This window comes from Emydura macquarii, unplaced genomic scaffold (assembly GCF_026122565.2).
Source record: "Emydura macquarii macquarii isolate MOO-44397 ecotype Brisbane River unplaced genomic scaffold, CSIRO-AGI_Emac_v2 contig_2422, whole genome shotgun sequence".
Classification (NCBI taxonomy): domain Eukaryota; kingdom Metazoa; phylum Chordata; order Testudines; family Chelidae; genus Emydura; species Emydura macquarii.
In genome coordinates, this window is record NW_027132559.1 from 9,431,485 (window position 1) to 9,448,005 (window position 16,521).

General features: G+C 39.8%; 1 protein-coding gene across 3 annotated transcripts in view; it reads left to right on the forward strand.

Moving 5' to 3' along the window:
* The window catches only part of TOP2B (DNA topoisomerase II beta), a 109,070-nt gene that overhangs the window by 50,297 nt on the left and 42,252 nt on the right, over positions 1–16,521 (forward strand). For all 3 annotated transcript variants that reach the window (XR_010922344.1, XM_067561894.1, XM_067561893.1), the window contains exons 9-16: positions 626–727; positions 826–963; positions 3,040–3,178; positions 4,977–5,134; positions 5,564–5,689; positions 14,200–14,310; positions 14,412–14,517; positions 14,701–14,810. Coding sequence is in view for 2 of the 3 variants with exons in the window: in XM_067561894.1 (XP_067417995.1) it covers positions 626–727; positions 826–963; positions 3,040–3,178; positions 4,977–5,134; positions 5,564–5,689; positions 14,200–14,310; positions 14,412–14,517; positions 14,701–14,810 (990 nt within the window). In the remaining variant the exon portion in view is untranslated. The remainder of the gene's footprint in view (positions 1–625; positions 728–825; positions 964–3,039; positions 3,179–4,976; positions 5,135–5,563; positions 5,690–14,199; positions 14,311–14,411; positions 14,518–14,700; positions 14,811–16,521) is intronic.

The window sequence follows — 16,521 nt, forward strand, 5'->3', positions numbered from 1 at the left end:
TGCTTCAAGTTAACAGCACACAAATAGCTCTCAGTGTTATTCCAGGAGTGTTTTATAAGTTCTGCTAAGAAAAAAATAGATGGATTGCGTAAGTGGAGGAAGGAATCTGGGCCTAAATCCCTGCAGTGAGAAGAATTTGACTTGATGAGACAGAATCTCACATTCAGATGCTTATGCTATCATACTCTAAAACCAGTTGTGCTGTTTTTACCAGTTGTGCTGGGGGGTCACGGAAAGTTGCTTATACCATTCCTGAGCTTCAGAGTCATCTGTCTCTAGAGTTGTCAGGAACACAAGGATGGCATGCATGCTACTACATTGTGAAGCCATGGATTATATTTGTTGTCTGCCATTGCACAGTGGGTGCAAAAGATAATGCTACTTTTGCCTTATACCCCTCCTGTGTATCCACACAGATGATTACTACTATATCTGGTATTATAAAAGCTTTAAACTAATTTTTCAAGCATTATATTATAATATTGTGATAAATATTCTTGAATAAGTGATTGCTCACTGTATTTAGATCATTCAGCCTCAGTATGAATACAGTAATTTTTGGTAACACAATTGCAAGATGTTTGGAATTTCAGTGGTTTTGTTCTTTTTTTTTTTTTTCATTAAGGGTGGTAGGCATGTTGATTATGTAGTGGATCAGATTGTTGGTAAATTGATTGAGGTGGTGAAGAAGAAGAACAAAGCTGGAGTTTCAGTGAAACCGTTTCAGGCAAGTAGTTGAATATGTACTAAATTAAATATTAAAATATTGAAAAAGGATGGAGGCAACAGTTTTGATAAATGAATTGATTTCTGTGTTTTCAACAGGTGAAGAATCATATATGGGTTTTTGTGAATTGCTTAATAGAAAATCCAACTTTTGATTCTCAGACAAAGGAAAACATGACCCTTCAGCCTAAAAGTTTTGGATCCAAGTGTCAGCTATCAGAGAAATTTTTCAAAGCAGTAAGTATTGCACATTTCTTTTATGATAGGAACATAGGCATTACCATCCTGGATCTGGTACTCATGTGTTCCCAAATGAAGTACAGATGAATTGGGCTGTGGAATCTGCATTTTCATGAATCCAGAGGCTCCAGCGAATAGTGCAAGTGGCATGGAGGGATTTCTGCTGCTCTTCTAGTCTGAGTAGTGGGGGCAATGGGCTCCACTGCAGCCCTTGCTCAATTTGCATGTGGATTTCATCTCCATGCCCCACCTGTGGCAAATTACATGCTATTTATGCTGGTAAAGTGGATTTAACTGTTCCAATACAAAGACAGGCATTTAGAAATTTTAGTAGTACAGTACCTTTTGAGTTGAGGAATATTATTGTCTCTACTTTAACCTTTGAAATGTGTCTTCAGCTCTTTATGAAAGGATGCATTGAAGAACTTGTCTTTTCTTCTGTGAATCAAGTAACATACAACTATTAATATGCCATTCAAAAATGTATATTCTCCAATTATATAATATGAAAATACAGGTTTGTGTTTCAATTCAGACAGTTTAGGTATAGCCTCTTTAAACAAATGCACTGGTGTAAATGCAAGTTCCCCCCACCAGGGGCTCTTTATAAGGCTCTATTAAGGAAGAAAAACTAGAATTAAATTTCAGCCAGAAGTCATTAAGCTGAGTCCTCTTTAGTGCTAGTAACCTAAATGGAAATGTAGCAGCATGTGAATAGGAGATTTACGACTTGTACTCCTAACATCAAACACAGATTTACACTGAATAAATAAAAAAATTCAACCTCCTGCTCTTAAAATACTAGTTCCATACCCTGTGTGAAAGCTTTTCCATTACAAGGACAGTTTATATTTGACTATATCACAACCAAATATGTATACAATAGAAGCACCAAAAAGTGGAAGGTATTTAGAAATTTGGACACCTGTTTTAGAAAACTCAGATGGGGAAGGCTCCCCACCCAGCAAGCCAGAATTGTTAGCTAGGTTCTTTGAACATTAACCTGATCTTGAATAAGTAATATATCTTGTAGTACGTTAATATTTTATTGTAACTTTGCCTTAATTAAAAGTTTTAAAAAAAAAACTACTAGTTCCATCACATGAAATCAGCTACATTCTTCAAACCTTTTAGTACTTAAGTGAAAAACAGCTAACCAAAATAATGAGAGACTGGATACAACCTCTAGAATTGCACTTTATTGTGTCTTTTCTATTTCTGGCAGTATTTTTGATTTGCAGTGTTTGTACTCTTTCCTTGAAGTGTACATTTATATTTAAAGGTATTAAATGTTACGGGTATTAAGGGCAGTGAAGTCTCTAACCAGTGAATTCTTTATGACTAGGGAATAGTGAAAAGCCAAAGCATGTGGAATCTGCCTATAGTAGTGGTTTCTTTTGGTGTGAAATTATCTTGACAACTAGTTACTCCATGGAAATATTTGCCATAGAAACATGTTATTCATGCTGAAGAAATTTGTCTTACATTGGCTTATAATTCCTGGGTAAAGTTCTAGTGGTTTGCTGATATAGGGCCCAATTCTCATTTACGCTCAGGCCGTTTTATACCATACTGACCATATAATGGGATCTTTAAAGTGAGCATAAATGTAGCTCATTCCCATTGTAAGACCCTTTTATGCTGCCAGAAAGGTATAAAGTGGCCTTAGTATAAATAGAATCAGGCTCATGGTATCTAAAATGTATTCACAAATCTAGTATAAGACAGGTCCCTTACTTCAAAAGTTTATAGTTTAATAGACAATTCAGAGATAAAATACTGACAAAGAAGTGGGGAAAGGAAGCAGGAAGGTGGGAGAAGGATAATAAACGTGGGGAGATATAAAAGAGAAGAAAGGAAAACATAAGGTAGGTTAGGGGGTTGTTTGGGCAATGTACATGTGATGTTAGTTCCTTGAATTTTTTAATCATGCTTTTACAAAATTGTTTAGGGGGAATTTGAAAACCATTGATTGATCTTTGATTGGATTCCTTCACTTTACTGCATTATTTTAAGTTAGTGTGTGAAGCTCTACTTCTGTGTTCATGCACAACTCTAATCTATCATTTATAGGCCTCTAATTGTGGTATCGTAGAGAGTATTCTGAACTGGGTCAAATTCAAGGCACAGACTCAGCTGAACAAAAAATGTTCGTCGGTGAAGCACAGTAAAATCAAGGGCATTCCAAAATTAGATGATGCTAATGATGCTGGTAAGAGCTTTAAAATGTTTACTTTATGCTAAGAAGTTTATTATGTAAATACCTTTAATTTTATCAGTGATTGTTGTAAAGATAGTTTATCATTATGTTAGTGGTCTGTCAAAAAAAGTATACTTTTGTTCTGTTCAAACATTATTATCTTGAACAGAACTGCATACTTACGTCTTTATGCAAACTTTTAACGATCAGTGAAATAAAGGTGAACCTCTCACTATCGTAATTACCATTGCAGCTGTCAGTTTGATGCTAGGACAGCAGATGCTTTATGGTAAGGAGTTAATAATTCTGACTTAGTGTCTGTTAAGGGGTACATAGCAATAAGGAACGTGTCCAATTTAGTTTTTTAAATATATGTCACTATTCACTGAATATATAAAAATAATAATTCAGTATGACTATGTAGCACCATGTAAGACTGCTGAGGAGGCTTCATAATCCCTTTTCTGAAAATTTTCTAGTTTTTTATCCAGAGAAACCTCGGGAGAAATTGTTCCATCACCTGAGATTAGGGTTTTTTTTAGGTTTTCTTTAGGTAGAGATGAGATTTTAGGGACAGAGAAGCAGTCTGACTTTTGGGCATTATAATTTGAGGCAGAGTTTGTTTACTGATCTCTTTGCACCAGGAACAAACCATTCTGAGTACACTGTACCTTTCAGAAAATTAGGAATTTGAAAGGAGTAGCCCCTTTTAAACATTTTCATTTTAAGGGTTTTGATTTGGGGTTTTCTGAGAATGTAGGGTATGTCTACTGCAATTAAAAACCCATGGCTGGCCTGTGCCAGCTGACTCGGACTTGTAGGGCTAGGGCTAAGGGGCTGTTTAATTGCAGTGTAGACGTTCAGACTCAGGGTGGAACTTGGGCTTTAGAACCTTGTGAGGTGGGAGGACTGCAGCCAGAGCCTGAATGTCTACACCACATTTAAACAGTTGGAGCCCCACGAGCCTGAGTTTCTAATTGCAATGTAGACATACTTTTAGAGTCCATCTTTTCAATTTTTCAATCTTTTCAAATGAGAACTGCTTGTGGAGAAGTCCCAAGTTTGAGGCCTTTCCCTAGGCAAACAAGTATTCTTGTCTTGTTATTCTGCTTCTGTCAGATGGATGCAGAATACTGGGAATATGGCTTCGTTCCTGAGAAACCAGAGGGGGCACAAGACTTTGATACATTGAGCAACTTCCATGTGTGTGTACTTTTGTATGTGGTTACCCAGTAGTCTCTTCCAGACTAGTAGATTGTGTGTGTATGAGAAAGCCGGATGTGGAGGATGAAGTTACATGTATAAAAATTATGCAGATATATGGGCGGAGGGATGAATAAGCCCTCTGTAGTGTATTTGTGTTTATATGTGTATGTCATTTGGAGACAGAGTGTAGGGCTGCAAGACAGGCCCCCAGAAGTGGCTATTCAATCAAAGGTATAATAACAGCCTCTGCTCCTCTATTTTCCTTATGCAGGAGTTTTGGGTCCCTGCATTTGTGAGGGATACCTCCACCCTCTTCCACTGCATCCATCCTCCCCCTCCACATCAGCCCATCCATCACTGGGATGAGGACCTCCTCCAAGTAGGGGTGGGTGAGGAGGCTGCTTCACTCCCACTGTGGAGCTTAAGTGGTATGGATGTCCCTCACATCCTGAGTGAAATTCTCCCTGTATTGAAGAATTATCTATCATTTTGGTTTAGGGAGAATACTGGTAATTCAGCACAATCACATTTCCCTGTATTTGAATTTAATATTCTTTCTATTTTGGTTTGCTTTGTTTCTTTCCTCTTTCCCACCCCTCCCTAGGTGGCAAACATTCTTTGGACTGCACGTTGATTTTAACAGAAGGAGACTCTGCCAAATCTTTAGCTGTATCTGGCTTAGGGGTCATTGGACGAGACAGATATGGGGTATTCCCACTCAGGGGTAAAATTCTTAATGTTCGGGAAGCTTCTCACAAACAGGTAAGCATTACTGCCAACCCCCAATGTTAAAAAATCTTGTCAGCCTCAGTATATATGATGACTTAAAAATTGTGAGATTTTAAAAATAGTGATTTTTGGTCTTTATTTGGTATTTGAGCCTTCAGAGTTTGCATATTCAAAAAGTTTCTCAGCAGATATGAGGGCCAGAAACTTACTTTTTAATTGAAATCTGAGATTCCCACCTAATAAAGTGACTTTTGGAGATGGGACTTCTAGAATATATCATTTATTGCAAAACTTGTGATAAGATCATGCGAGTTGGCAACATTGGGAAGAACAGCATTGGAACTAAGAGATTTTTTTTAAATATAGGGGCTTTTGGTATAGTTGACTTAATATTAAACAAATATCAAGGTATCAAAATATGATGCTTTCTCACCCCATGCTGAATCTTTGCTTTTTACACAGATTATGGAAAATGCAGAAATCAACAACATTATCAAAATAGTTGGTCTGCAGTACAAGAAAAGTTATGAAGATCCAGAATCTCTAAAAAGCTTGAGATATGGAAAGATTATGATTATGACTGATCAGGTCAGTTTGAGATTTACAGATTTTAAAAATACAAAACTAAGATATTTTAGAGTCCTTAGCTTTTTGTTTTTGCTAGTTTTGTAAATATCATTTTTACCCAGCCTTTGTAGAACTTGGGCACAGATCTGTGCAGAGAAGCTCCCCATTGCATGATGTTCTGTGTGGGGATGAAGTCCCCATACACATTGTATAGGCTACAACAGGTATCAAACAGATAACCAAAATCTGCTTTGCTATACCAGAGCAACCATATTGATTTCAAATCTTTGTCACATTGGTGTAAATGAGAACATATCTGACCTAGCAAATGTTGGGACATGAGTGGGAAAAAATGGTATGAAAGCCACATTTTAGGGCAAATGACACTAGAAGGCTCAGGAGATAGTAGATATACTGTTAGTAGTGTCTTTTTTTAAAAAGAGATAAATGTTAGCAGAAAATATTGTATGAACCCTTTCCAAAATGGCTGGTATTAAAATGAGTGTCCTTTTGTTAGGAATTATGAAAACAAAACACTGATAAGCTAAATCAAACAAGATTTTATACATTGTGTTTGAAGCTCACTGATAATAATTAGTACTTGCGTAGTACTTCCCTTTTTGAAAGCACTTTACAAACAATCCTTAAATACCCCTCTGATGTATGTATGTATTATCCCCATTTTACAGATGTGAAACTGAGGGGGAAACGAAGATCCACATTTTAAAAAATCTAGCTGATCTGATTTTTGTCAAAGGTGCTGAACCACCACAACACTAATTGAAATTAGTTGTGGTTTCTTACTGGCCCTGAAAATCAGGCTTAGGAGTCTAAAGTTGGGGACACACACGAAAGTAGACAACAATTTTGAATATTTGGGCTTTAGTGATTTGCCAAAGGCCATGCAGTGAATAAGTGATAGAACAGGGATTAGAATTCAGGAATGTTTGATTCCTAAACTTGTGCCATATCAATTAGATCATGCTATCTTACTAGACAATCAGTATGTTAGATAGCCGCAGGAAACAAATTCCAGTGGTAGGGGTTCTCAACTGGGTGAACTCTTTTACTTGATTTCAATGGGAGTTAGATTCATAGGCACCTAAGAAAATCCCATTAGTCAATCTGCATCTTTAGTTGCCTAAATACCTTTGAAAAACTTGTCCAACCTACTTAACCCCTGGGATTGACAGTGAAGTTCTCCATATTAATGTTAACTGCTGCAATGGGATATAGAATGAAAGGTGATGTCTAAATTGAGTGCCAGATCACTCTGGGCTCTGAAGATTATCACCAACATTTATAATTACACCTGGAAGTGAATATGACATCACCACAGATACATCAGTGCAGGTGTTTTATGGTTGTGGTGGCTCATCTTTCTCAGGTTATCAACTGTCACAGGAAGTAATATTTTCTACCAGCTAAAAATTCTGGGTGGATTTCAAGGATAAACATAAGAACAACACTGCAGTAATCTAGCGTGGAAGTAACAAAAGCATGGATGACTGTTGTACTATACGTTTTAGAGAAGAATAGTTGCAGTTTTTCAGCCATTCACAGATGATGAAAACCAGTTGTCTTTTGCTGCCACCTGAGAATGTAGGTGCATCAGTGGATTCAGTAGTCATTTGGGACTATATACTGCTACTGTGAAATGCAATCATGCAATCTGTAGCTTGATATTGGGCTAATCACAGTTTGCTGAGTCACTGGAGACCAATGTGCCCTTTGGTGTATTCACTTGCAGAAAAGTGTACAGGATTTAATTGGGAAAGGCAGCTTCTTCTTCAGGTAGTGTCCCTATGGGTGCTTCACTGTAGATGTGCTTGCTCCCTCTTCGGCCTTTAATCAGAGATATCTCATAGCAATGTCTGTTCCTCCTGCACATGTGTTACTCAGTCTCCTGGTATGTGCTGTTGTTATATAATACTGCATGAGCATACTGCCTTCAGTTCCTTCTCAACCATCTCAGCCTGAGATGGAGCCTTAACAGTTGTCTGTGTTTAGTTTTACCTCAACTGTGCTCCTTAGCTCTTTTAGTAGTTAATTTATTGTAGTTGTTCTTAGTAGTACTTCTTAGTCATTTTAGCTGTAGTACTTTAAGAACAAAAACTTAAAAAAAAATTATATATAGCTTTTAGATAGTTTCTCCCCTCCTGGGAGTTTTTACTTTACTGAGAGGACATGCCCAAAAGCACATGACTTATTCGGAGAGGCTGAGGGAACTAGGCTTGTTTAGTCTACAGAAAAGAAGAATGAGGAGGGATTTGATAGCAGCCTTTAACTACTTGAAGCGGGTTCCAAAAAGGATGGAGCTAGGCTGTTCTCAGTGGTAGTAGATGACAGAATGAGGAGCAATGGTCTCAAGTTGCAGTGGGGGAGGTCTAGGTTGCATATTAGGAAAATCTTTTTCACCAGGATGATGGTGAAGCACTGGACTGGGTTATCTAGGGAGGTGGCAGAATCTCCATCCTTAGAGGTTTTTAAGATGTGGCTTGACAAAGCCCTGGCTGGGGTGATTTAGTTGGGGTTGGCCCTGCTTTGAGCAGAGCGTTGGACTAGGTGACCTCCTGATGTCCCTTCCAACCCTAATCTTCTATAATTCTATGATTAAAATCTAGAGCCAGAAAAAACAGGGAGATCAAACTTTGATTCTTCATGATGGAGTGCTCTCTGCGCCTAGCCTCTGTCCCTGGCCAGGGGATCCCCCCATATGTTGGTCTCTGAGTAAGTCTAGTGCTTTCACTGTCTCTGAACCACACTCCTCATTGACATCTAAGAGGAGGACCCAAGATTGCTCTGTAAGACTCCTAAAGACTGTCCCTCCTGAGTTCTCCATGTAGGGTATCTACCTCAAAGAAGTCATGGTCTCTGATGACTCCAGCAACTTTGGCACCCACTGCTGTCTGACCTGAGGCTGCTGGTTGCTCAGGTACTAAAGGCACTGTGATATATAAAAACTGTAAAGTTCTGATTTCTGAGCAGTCATCGGTTACTGTCAGTAGAGAGAGGTGGTAAGAAGAACCTCTTCTCATCTGGTACTGAAGAAGCCCGCTAGGGCTCCATCTGGACACTCCTTGGAGCAGTTGAGATTCATGGTACTGTCAACTCCCTCAGCCACTTTCATTTAGCACAGGCAGTGTACACAGTACTGACAACACTCTCGGTACCACAGGAGTTGCACTTTCCCTGACACCTTGCTGCGTCCAAGACGTCCAACTCACCATTGCTCAGCTCTGATATACTCCTGGTACCAAGGATTTCTTGATCTGATTTTTCCCTGGTACCAATAGTTTCACCTCATGTTTCTTCCAGTGCTCTACTGCTACAGAGTGATTTAGAAGAGGAGGATTCTGATGAAGATCTTTCCTCGATCTCCCAAATATCTGTGCAAGGCTCTTCTATCCATTCCTAGAGAGCAGTGGTTCTCAACCTGTGGGCCGCTTGCAGCCCAGTTAGCACACAGCTGTGGCCCATTTGACATCCTCAGGGCCATACAGGTAGTATATATATTGTGTAGATGTCGCCCACATAACCGATAGAGAGCTGCATATGTGGCCCACAATGGTAACTAGGTTAAGAACCACTGCTGTAGAGACTCTTTTCCAGAGATCTCAGAGGAGATTGGTGTCTCTTGAGAGACGGCCACAAGCACAATCTCACTGGTATGAACATCCATGGATGCTTCCACCCATGCCATATATTTTGTCAGACCTTGAGCATTGCCCGTCATAGAGAAAGACAGCTTTCTTCACCCTCCCTTTCGAGACACCAGTACCTCAGGAAGAAACCTTTGAGGAACAGGAAGCTGGTGCTGATGAAGATGTCTCTCCATTGGTCAACCTCTCTCCTTCATCCCTGGATAAAGTGGTTATGCCACCTCCTCTATACCTGGCAGATGATTTCAAGCGATTTCAGGACCTTGTCAAGAGAATTGCAGATTCTTTGTAGATTCCTCTTGAGTAGGTTAAAGAATTACATCATAAGCTGCTTGACATCCTTCATTCAGCTTCATCTGCCTGCTTTGCCTTGCCTGTTAACCTTTGCAGGGTCCTGTAGGGCCTTGTTATCTGGCACACCTCAGCCACAATTTTGCCTACATACAAGAGAATAGATAAGAAATATTATGTTCCATCTAAGGACTCAGGATATTTATTCTTTTATCCCTCTCCTAACTCTCCATGAGGTTAACAAAGATGGGAGTCAGTACCTTACTAAATCCACACCCTAAGGCAAAGATCATAAGCGTCTTCATCTGTTTGGTAGAAAATTATATTTGTCAGCTACTTTATAATTCAGAATTGCCAATTACCAAGCTTTAAAGGTGAAATACAATCATACAAATTATACCGAGCTGAACTCATTTATTGAGTACCTAACCACAGAACATAGAGAGCAATTTCAGGCAATTATTGCAGAAGGTCAGCTGCTCACTAGAACATCTCTGCAGGCCTCCTTTGACTCTGCTGATACTGCCGCCCAGTCAGGTTCTACAGCAGTAGTTATGAGGAGAGCCTCCTAGCTCCAGCTGTCAGGATTTCCAAAGGCAGTCCAAAATATGGTCAAAGACTTCACTTTTGATGACGTTAAACTGTTTGCTGATAACATGGATGAATCTGCACTTGTTAAATGGGCTACTTTGTGTTCTCTCAGGATCTATGCACCTGCCCCAAAGAGAAAGTTTAGTAAGTCTCAGAAGGCACAGAGATCCCTTCCCACCCAGTTGTCAAACTCCCTGAGATCATAAGAACCTCAACACAAGAGACAGAGGTTCCAGAGACGAAAACCACCCACTTCTCAACCTTTGACCTCACAGCCTTTTACCTCCAAGCACCAATTTGACAGTGTGGTCGAGTCTTGACTTATCATCCTCATTTTTACTAGCTGCATTGATTCAGCTGCCTTTCGCCCTTCGATGACCATCTTTACCACTTCCAACAGGCTTGGGAGTCAATCACTATAGACAAATGGGTTTTGGAGATGATCTTTGCAGGGTACTCCATCCACTTTACTTCTCTTGTGGCTGCCAAACCCCTTCCCTGTCACTTTTCAGGAACCCTTCATGAGAACCTTCTGCCAACAGGAAATAGGCTATCTCCTACTCTTGGGTGCTATAGAACTGGTTCCCACACAACACAGAGGGAAGGGGTTTTATTCCAGGAATTTTCTGGTTCCAAAAAAGAACGGCAGTTGGAGACCCATCCTACCTAGAGGCTCTTCAGCGCCTTTGTGAAGGCAAAAATTCAAAATGGTGATGCAGCAATAATTCCATCACTGGACCAAAGGAATTGGATCTCAGCACTTGGTTTTCATAAATAAATACATTTTCATAAATACACATATTTCCATGTAGCCATTCACCCACCTCACAAAAGATTCCTACACTTCATTGTTGGACAAGACCACTTTCAGTACAGAGTGTTCCTTTTCAGGCTCTGATTCCAAGGATCTTTTCAAAAGTTATGTCAGTAGTAGGGGCACACCCACACAGAAGAGGAATTCTGGTGTTCCCTTACCTAGATGGCTGGCTTCTGAAAGGTCGCTCCCTGGACACAACTTTACGGGAAACTTGCAAAGCCATAGACCTCTTCCTCAAAGTGTGCCTACAATTGAACACTCATAAATCCATCTTAGCCACTGTGAAAAAGTTAGAATTAATAGGAGCTCATCTTGATTCAGTAGCGGCAAGAGCCTACCTCCTAATGCACAGATTTATGGCCCTATCCAACATTGTCAACAAAATCCAGATCAGCCCTAAAACCACAGTCAAGAACTGTCTTCAGCTGTTGGGGCATATGGCAGCTGGTGCTTTCATTATAGACCATGCAAGAGTGAGAATGTGTTGCTTCCAAGGGTAGCTCAGGTCTGTTTATTTGCCAAATAGACACAGTCTAACGACACTACCTTCCGTATTCACCTTCAGAAAGGAATCTCTCAGTTGGAGGAAATACCCTCATAATGTTTGTGCAGGAGTTCCTTTCGCCTGCCCTCCCCAACGACAGATGCATCTCTGTTGGGGTGGAGAGCACATCTAGATACCCACATGGCCCGGAGCAGGTGGATGCCTCCAGAAACCACTCTGCACATCAGTTTTCTGGAACTCAGGACAGTCAGATATACCGGTCTCCAGTTTCTATCACTAATCAGGGGCAAACATATAAAGGTCATGATGGACAACATATTATGTATGTACTATATTAACCTCCCTCTTTGACAAGGCAGTCAAGCTTTGGAATTGGTACATACATAATCACATCGTCATCACTGCAGTTTTACCTTCCAGGAATTCAGAATCTGACCGTGGATACACTCAGCAGGCATGTCTCTCAAGACCATGAGTAGGAGATAGATTCCATCATACTTCACCACATATTTTGGCAATGGGGCACCCCTTGAATAGACCTGTTCACCACAGCGATAAGTAAGATATGCGCCCAATTTTGCTCCAGAGGCAGGCTGGGTCACCAATCCTTGGGGGATGCCTTTCACCTTCAGTAGGCATCGTATCTACTGTATGCATTGCCCCCGACACTGCTAATATTCAAAGTGCTACTCAAAATAAAAAAGGACAAAGCCAGAATTATTGTAATAGTTCCGACCTGATCCAGGTTCCTTACCAGATATAGCTGGCCATTTACTCAATCATCACTCTCCAGGCTGCTCCTCATCTCCTCTCCTAGAAAGACAGGAAGTTCCTTCACCCCAATCTTGCAGTTCTTCGCCTCAAAGAATGGGTGGTCAATGGTTCATGGGAGTAAAAATAACCTGTTCAGAGTAAGAAAAAAAAAAGTGCTATTATATAGCAGAAAACAGTTTACATAGTGCACTTACTTACACAAATGGACAGGATTTGCCTGCTGATATGACCTCAAAACATATTCCAGCAACAATCTCATCACTTTCAGATATACTGAACTACATCTGAGAACTAAAAAACTCGGGACTGTTGTTGAGCTCCATTAAAGTCCACCTGGCAGCCATCACGGCTTTCCATTCTCCAATAGAAGGTTATTCTGTATTCGCCTGCTCAATGACAAGCCCTCATGGGGCTCAGAAATCTCTTTCCACCAGTGAGATGTCCTGCTCTGATTTGGAACCTCAATCTGGTTCTTAAATGCCTTACAAGATCTCTGTCTGAACTGATGGCTACCTGCTCACTCCTCCATTTATCAATGTAAACAGCATTTCTAGTAGCTATCCTGTCAGCTCAATGAGTTAGGGAAATAGGGGCCCTTCAGTATTCCCCCTTTTCGCAGTATTTTTCAAAGACAAGGTCACATTACGACCACAGCCCAAGATTTTACCAAAAATATCTTCTCAGATCCACATTAACCAACCTATTCACCTTCTGATCTAACACCCTGAATCTCACCTTGGCAAAAAAGAAGCATTCTTACACACACCTGAGGTCAGAACAGCCCTGGCCTTCTATCCTGACAGGATCCTTTCAGAAAGACACCCAAATTATTGTCTTGATCTCAGACAGATTAGAAGGGTCTGAGATCTCTAACCAAAGACTTTCCAAGTGGATATCCAACTGCATTAGTTGTTGCTATCAATCTTGTAATCTCCCAACACCCATAGACATATGAATTTACTCTTCGAGGTCTATTGCCACCTCTAGTCTTTCTCAAAAATGTTCCCATCATTGAAATATGTAGAGCTGCGACCTGGACTTTACGTTTGCTGAGCTGTATGCAGTAACTCACAACTCTGCTTCCAATACTGCGTTCAGGTCAGCTATCCTTTCCTCTATATTGGACTCAACTCCAAAGTCCCCTTCTTCTTACGGGGAACTGCTCAGTAGTCATCTGGTGGAGCATCCATAGGGACACTATTTGAAGAAAAAGAAATGGTTATTCACCCTATGCAATAACTGCGGTTCTTTGAGATGTGTCTCCCTGTGGGTGCTCCACTACCCGCCCTCCTTCCTCTCTGCTTTGCAGTTCTCTGCTGTAGAGCATTGCAGTAGAGAAGGAACTGAGGGTGTTTCTCCTACACAATGCTATATAATAATAGCACGGAGCACAAGGCTGAGTAACATACATGTGTGGGCTGAATGAACACTGCTATGAAATATTGCTGATCAAAGTCACAAGGGGACACAAGTGCACCCAGAGTGGAGCACCCATAGGGACACACATCTCAAAGAATCACAGGTACTGCACAGGGGAGGATGTGAGGCTGCTGAAGAGCCCTATCAACAAAACCTGCCTACGGGATCCACTCAGCCACTCCCCTTTTAGTTCAAGCCATACACTTCTGCATCTGTGCTGGCTTGCTGATGATGAAAAGAAGGTTGTAGGTGCTTTGTGCTTTGGCAACCACCCTCTGAGGCCTTCTGCTATAGGAGGTCTTGTCCCCTGTACTGTACTGTAACCCAGCACTGAAACTACCCATTCCATTAGATGTTTCCCACCAAAAAACATGCTGACTCCTTAATCACACATTTTCTTTGTTTTTGTCAGTTCAATTGCACTGGAGCTAACATGCGGTATTCACTAATAGTGTTCCTTTTTCATATTTAGGATCAGGATGGATCTCACATAAAAGGCTTGTTAATCAATTTTATTCATCACAATTGGCCATCTCTTTTGAAACATGGTTTTCTTGAGGAATTCATTACTCCCATTGTAAAGGTACAGCTTATACTGACATTATAAAGTTTTTATAATGTTACCTACAATTATACTGTTATCCACCAAAAAGGTTGACCAGGTATATTTTTGTTGTTTTTAAGGCAAGCAAAAGTAAGCAGGAACTTGCCTTCTATAGTATTCCTGAATTTGATGAGTGGAAGAAACATATGGAGAATCATAAAGCATGGAAGATAAAATACTACAAAGGTTTGTTTTTAAAAAAACACTCATAGACCTGAAAAAGCAATAATTGGGTGGTATCTGTTTTAGTAGGCACTTCTAGAATTGTATCTAGAAGTTATTTCAAAGTCAACCCCAGAAAATTGTCAGGAAAACATGATAATTAAAATAGTATGATTATGTAGTAATAATTTTCTCCTCATCATGCAGGTTTAGGTACCAGCACTGCTAAAGAAGCAAAGGAATACTTTGCTGACATGGAGAGGCATCGGATCTTATTCAGATATGCAGGTCCTGAAGATGATGCTGCCATTACATTGGTAAGGACATGTAAAACTCCTATGTGCCAGGTTTTATGAATGCCATCACTTGCAGCAGGTTTTGGATCAAGAAATCATGATTCTTAGTGTCCAGTGGTTACTTATTTTATTTCTTCATTTTTCAGGTTATTTTGTAAATGTTTGGAAAATATTATTTACTCTTGGATTAAGTGTGGTTTAACGTACTAAGGCAATAGCTTTATTCTCTGCTTGTTAGTTTTGATCAGCTTAAATAACAAGGATATCAAGAAGCATTACAGTTAGATTCACTACTGAAAGACATAGGTAGCAAAGAAATGCCTGCTTTGATTAAAGCTCTGAAGGAGATTATAAAACAAATGGCTGAGTGATCATTTCAGACACAAATCGGAAACATACATCTGACAGTCCAAGTGAGATTAGAGATAGAAGGATCATTTATAATTTCACGTGTGATTGTATTATTAAAGAAGGAAGAGATGGTTTGGGTACTGTGGCACAAAAAGAAATAAAACATTTGAAACAAAATTTGGAAAACAATAACTATATTGCGTAATCTGAAAACATTTCTACAGGATGTATATCACTGTGGATTGTGTTCAGATGAGAGGTAGCTCATGCTGGTTTTTATCAATAGTTATCAGACAAATAGGGAAAAAAAGGGTGCAAAAGTAGCCTTCCTTTCAATAAGGGGAAGTAGGATTGAGTAATTTAGGGAGAAGGCAGGAGCATTTTTCCGTAGGACACTGTTGATGTAAGAAGCCTCCTGGCCTCATGATTTTTGGTGGGAGAATCCTCACGGCCAAGTATTTAAAAACATTTCCCATTCAGAGGCTGAGCCTCATGGACATCTGTCTCACCACATGACATTATGCCAGGGCATTACAATAGCTCTTAAAGAGATACTGTCAATATGATTTTTTTAATTAACTAATTTCAACCAAAAAAATTCTTTAAGCTCTGTTAGTGTCTTTTGGAGAGGGGACCTGTAAATCTGGAGTTGTAGGGGGGCAGGAGGTAGCAAACTCATATATACTCATTGAATCTTTCTTTCAGACTCCACCCTGACAGCTCCACTTTTCTCCTTAGGAGCAGGTTTTTTTGGAGGATGGAAGTGGGAACTATGGCCTTCTAGGGCTTACATGGTTGGAATTCTAAAAAGAGTTGTACTGGATTGTATCAGAGCAGAATAAAATTAATTTTTAAAGTTCAGATAATTTTTTTAGGGACGTTTATTGAATGGTTTATAACTGAAATAGAATAGCATACAGAAAATAATTGCCACATACACGGTCTTTTAAAACATTTTTGCTCTGTGCTGGAGAAGCATGATGCACTTAGAAAGCACAGATAAACAGCTACAGAATTCTCTAGTTCCAAAGCCATTTATTTAAGCTTCATGTTGGTATGAAACTGTGGTTCAAAGGGCTCTATCTTGCAATCCATATGTGAGAGAAGCTCACAGCTATTTAAAGTTTAATTTGAAAGTATATTTCTACTCTGAAAAATGGGTTTTTTTTCTTGAGAAAGGCCTATAGGATTTGGCCATTATATGTGGATCTCAGAAAGTGTTGTAAAGCTCAAGCACCTGCTGCAATCTGAAAACCTACCAACAATTGTTCTCACTATAGTGAGAATAGTTTGCTGTGAGCAGGTGTATAAAACGATATGTATTAAACTAATGCCTCTATTGGAGCAGTAATTTATACAGATTGTTTTTTATAATTTTTAC